The following is a 5169-nucleotide window of genomic DNA, read 5'->3' as shown; positions in this document are numbered from 1 at the left end:
AACAAACAAACAAAAAGTCTGGATGTGTTCATGATATAATTATGTTATTTTAAGCTTCTTTGGCACATGCAGAGTAGATATGTTTATAGTAGTACAAGTCAACAGTTGCTTCATATTTTGAAAATAAGAAGAACAAATTGTCTTATAATTGTTTAGCAATGCCACTCAAAGTTGCACTTGCCGGCCATGGATCCAGCTGAAAGGAACAACCGGTAACTGCTTCGCCCTGCCCTGAGCTCGCTCCTCCAGCTTCCTGAACCTTGGTCCCAGTGAGCAGAGGAAATCCTGAGCCCGCCTCCCTTCCCCGGACAGCCCAGTGAGGTTGGCCACGTTCCACCTCTGGACCAGGAAGTCGAGGATGTCGGCGTAGTCCATGGCGGTGTAGACGCCCAGCCGTTGAGCCACCGCGCTGAAGTGCTCAAACAGGTTGTCGTCCTGCCCGTCGTACATCAAGTGGGCGGGCATCGTGACCTTCTTCCTCATCATGGCGGCGAAGGCCAGCACCGTGTAGTCGGGGTCGACCTCGAAGAGCTTCTCCACAATCTTGGTGTAGGCCGTCTCATGGCGCTTCTCGTCGGCCGCGATGGTGCCACATATCTGAGCCAGCTTCAGGTCCCCGTACTTCCTGGCGTGCCTTGCAGTGTTGCCGTGAGATATGAAGGTTGCCCTCTCTTGGAAAGATGTGTAGATGTAACCCTCATATGGGTTGCCCTCGGTTTTTGGATCCTACAAGAAGAGCACAAGGTAACTTACAACAACAAAATGGCACTCCATTCAACTAGCAAGTGTATGCATATGTTGACAAATTGTGGGTCTTTCCCCATTCGGGACATAATTGTAATCCTTGTGATTAATTTTGTGAACCAATTATAAAAATAAATAAATACAGCAAGGGTCCCAAATGTTATTCGACAATAGCAATTTTGTTACCTTCCCTTCTTTGACAGCAAAAAGGAAGCAAGAAAAATGGAGGTTGAGATAAAAAAGGAAATTCAGGAATCAGACACCAAGTGCGTGCTTACCATTCCAGCACCAAGGAGATACTGTATGGTCTTCTCAATCTGCCTCATATCAACCCTCCCAGTGAGGTACATGTACTTGTTCATGAGATCACCGTGCCTGTTCTCCTCGGCCGTCCATGCCCTCGTCCAGACAGCCCAGCTGGCTGGACTGGTGCCAGTATCGTCGCCGACACCGCCATCGAGAATATTGAGCATTGTCTGGTAAGTAGGGAGTGCTTCCTCAGTGACCATGTCTCCAACCAGACAGACCAAGTAGTCATCCGGGATCTCCTTGGCCCGTTCCCTCAACTCCTTGACTTCATCATAGAATCCATCCGAGGAAGGGTCTGGCAGGTAGTCCTGCGGCTGCCATGATTTCTCTACTGGCTTCAACAGGACCAGGATGTTTTCCTCTGCCCAGCGTTCCAATGAATCGAAAATTTCCTTCTTTTCAGGTGGGAATGGTTGCGTGAATCGGACTTGAGTGGAGGCCTTTTTGGGAGTTCCAACCCTTCGTAAGCAGACAAAGTAACTTATAATGCACAAGAGTAATGGGAAAATGGGTAATATAACACAACTAAATAATCAGATTAAAGCTCGAAAAAGAAAGACTATCCAGATTGATGAAAGACCTAGTATGTTTTTACTCCCAGCAAATTTACACTAGTTCATGCAAATTCAAGAGCTTGTGAGCTGTGCCAATGGGTCCAAAACTAAGTGCTAATTTCCATGAAATAAATCATCGATGCTACTCAGATACTCTTTTCGAGCAGCATGGCATGCTATTTGCAACTACATGCAAGAGGAAAACGTAATGAGCTCAAGCACGTAACTTCATTACACTAGTACTTCACGCCTTTTGAATGCCATGGCCTGCAGGTGAGTGATCTGGCCTCCACGACTACAGAACCGAGCAGGAGACCAGCAAAAAAAAATGCAAATAACACCCAATCTGCTTCTCACAATCATTCAACTAACAAAATAAAAAAAAGGGCATACACAAAAGTTGCATGCCATGCAACTGAACTGTAGGATTTAAACATACATCTGTCCAAAGACAACAAAGCAAAAAAACACTGTATGCAAGAAATAATAGCTCGCTCCGTAAACAAAACAAAACAAAAATAGAAGAGAAAACTACTTGTCAATAACCAAATCAGCTTGAAATAAGGCATAGAGTGAAAATTTCTCAAAACTCGACTCTCCAATATCCACAAGTACATTAAAGCAAGATTACGATGATAAAAGCATCAGCAAACAGATAAATGACCGAAAACAATGAACATATTCTTTTATGACCAAATTCAGTTCAATCTAGGGAACCTACAGGAAGCCCGTTGGAAAAATCAAAGATTCATTCATTCCCAAGACAGAATAACCACTCGCCATCTCTGGTGTCCAAGTAGCAAAATATCAGCTCAACCAAGATCACGGAGCCGACACAAGCACTCCGAGCAAGATTCAAGAACAGAACAGGAATATATAACCAACCACAAAGTTTTTGCATGATGAAGAGGAAGAACAGAACTCACTTGGCCTTGGAAGCCGTGGCCACCACTGTGAATTTCCTCCTCAGACAAGAAGACACTAAAGGTGCATGGAAGGTGCCGCAGGAAGGCATGTATGCCATTAGATACATCAACTTATCAATCCACCAACACCACTTTCAACGCTGAGTTTAGAGTTTGGCAATACTTTGATTCTGCCCACACTTACGTACAAGCTGAGGTGGGAGGTAGAGTGAGCAGTTGGAGTGGAGTACTAGTAGTCGGACTAGTACTAGTACTAAATGGAGGAGAGGAGACTGATTTCATTTTGTTTTTCTTGTTACTTCTGACCTGACGGCTTGTGCAAGGTTTTCAACCTCTTTTTGTTGCACTGAAAAAGAAACAGTTCCTACGGGATTAAAGTTAGTTGAGTCCCAAATACGCCAATATATATTCCTCTAGCGTGGGGGGAAAATACGCCCTTCAGAAATTTGAATACAAGCTCTTGAAACACAAAGATATCTAGTATGACAGAGTAACCTACAGGTAGGTGCAGAAATAAATAGTACTCCCTCCGTTCCACAATGTTGTGCATATAGATTTTTTTGAAAGTCATACTTAGCAAACTTTGACCAAGTTTATAGAGAAAACTATCTATATTTCAAATACCAAACATGTACATTATGAAAATATAGCTCATGATGTATCCAACGATATGTATTTGGTATTCTAGATGTACCTATTTTTCTCTATAAATATGGTCAAAGTTTGTAAATTTTGACTTTTGAAAAAATATATACGCACTACATTGTGGAACGGAGGGAGTAAGAAGTATCCAAATCCTGTAGAATGCAAATAAAATTTTCACAAACATGAACAGAAAATAATAATTTGTGCTAAAATCCGACAATAGAACATAAATTTGAGTATATTCTAAATTTTCTTGTTTGGAGCGTCTCTCTATGCTTTTCCGAATTCAAATTGAACATTGAGTTTTTTTTGTAGACTATCTAACCAGCCATAAGTCATTGTAATTTAGAATCTACATGTTTTATGAGCATAATACATCGTATTATAATGCTGAATTGCGTTTAATGTGAAAATAAATTAGGCAGATGTTGCAGTTCGACCAGACCCAGCGTACATTCGTTTGGAGTACGAGTTCAATCTCTATCCAAGAATCGCATTCGAAACAAAACAACTGCAGGAATCATTTGGTAATCATCATAATTAAAATATGCCTGCAAACACATGAAGATCAATATTTGATTTGCATTCAATCTATTGCCGGCCCAGCCTAGATAAGAGTAGAGTGACCAATGTTCACACAACCTTTGCACAGTGGGACGTATTCTTAGGATGCTTACACATACATTCACTGAAATAGTGTGATGCGTGCTTGCAGGTTGCTTGAGAAGCCAAAAATGGTCACCTCTACACACCAACATACGCTTGCGTTCGCCTCCTGCTTGCACCTGCATCAAGAATGCATGATCAGAAACCACTTGGTCCAACCAGACATAAACTCTGTGTGTGTTTTTTTAGTACTAATGTTTCCTTTTCTACCAATTTGGCAATAATTCGCTTATGATGGTTTTAGCTCACCACCATAATGCGTGAAAATTTGGGGACCAAATACTTAACCCAGCAAATACCTAAATATGGAATTGGTTGGCCTAGGTGAATTTCACTTGTTCTTGAGCTGCTATGAGCATCGTTTGCAACAGTTTTATAACTACCCTTGGGCATTCTGTGCAACAATTTTTTTCTTCCTAGGATCCACCAGTAGCTAATTCATTAGCAGAGCTTCATGGATCGTACATCAACAGCCATTGGGGATATATGCAGGAGTACATGTTTATTTCATCAACAGCATACCGGATTACTTGCTAATTACGAGTACTCCGGAGTACTGTACATGCTACTGGATTGAATCATACATCAACAGCAAACAGACTACAGCCCAGCACTCAGCAGCAACAGGCAACAACACACAGCGGTTGCCCGAGGCGAGCAGGAACCGACGGACGTCGCGGGAAGACGATCAGCGAGCACATGACATCGACAGCACCTGTGTGTTGTCGAGGAGGAGGAGGAGAAATTCACCACGGCTGGACCGCAGCTGCTCCTCTTCTCTTTCACCTGGTCAGGGACTGTGGGAGGTGAGCGAGCGCCCGACCGATCCTAAGCCGGAGATGCGAGGGAATGAGTCCACGGGGAGAGTGGTGGGGTAGCGGAAGGTGAGCGGTGGTGGCGGCGCCTCACGAGGGCCACGCGAGCACCCATTTGCCCACCGCCGCCAAACGGGGCAAAGAGTTTCGCAATTTTCTTTCGAGAGTATGTACCAAATATTCACTTCGTATATCATATCTCAACGGATTGACGTAATTTGTCTACCGCATGGACAATGCTATATCCGCGGGTTTCTTTTAGTTTTTCTTTTCTTCCTTAGAGCATCTTCACTCGCGCTTTTAATATGCCCCTCACGGCTTTTTTTTAAGCGTCGGTATCGAAAAATCGGTCCAGTCGCGTCCCAGGGTCTTGTTTATCGCCAGTTTGGGCCGAAATAATAGCCGGCGAACCCGAGCCGAACCCAAACCCCCGGGGGTCTCCGTTTCCCTCCATTCCTCCCTTCTGCCCCTCTTCTCCCGCCATTCTCCTCCATCTCCCCTCCATCCGTC

The 5169-nt window shown here is 43.8% G+C and overlaps 1 protein-coding gene across 14 annotated transcripts; it reads right to left on the bottom strand.

The window, feature by feature from the left end:
* Positions 1-31: 31 nt before the first annotated feature.
* Positions 32-4812, bottom strand: LOC125508335 (stearoyl-[acyl-carrier-protein] 9-desaturase 5, chloroplastic). 14 transcript variants are annotated; one of them, XM_048673022.2, is made up of 6 exons: positions 4429-4812; positions 3862-3963; positions 2722-2879; positions 2534-2588; positions 1023-1512; positions 32-726 (listed from the first exon to the last, which is right to left on the bottom strand). In XM_048673022.2, the coding sequence occupies exons 3-6, from the start codon at positions 2813-2815 to the stop codon at positions 166-168; spliced, it is 1200 nt and encodes a 399-aa protein (XP_048528979.1). In that variant the 5' UTR covers positions 2816-2879; positions 3862-3963; positions 4429-4812; the 3' UTR covers positions 32-165. The 14 variants fall into 14 exon arrangements, with proteins under 14 accessions (XP_048528979.1, XP_087381991.1, XP_048528980.1 ...); XM_087525865.1 differs by having other exon boundaries at positions 2722-2897; positions 4560-4812; XM_048673023.2 differs by having other exon boundaries at positions 4560-4812.
* Positions 4813-5169: the final 357 nt, after the last annotated feature.

This window comes from Triticum urartu, chromosome 5A (genome assembly GCF_056163025.1).
Source record: "Triticum urartu cultivar PI428250 chromosome 5A, HENAU_Tu73, whole genome shotgun sequence".
In the NCBI taxonomy this organism is placed as follows: domain Eukaryota; kingdom Viridiplantae; phylum Streptophyta; class Magnoliopsida; order Poales; family Poaceae; genus Triticum; species Triticum urartu.
Note: the sequence above shows the minus strand (reverse complement) of the source record. Positions and strands in the feature narration are given on the sequence as shown.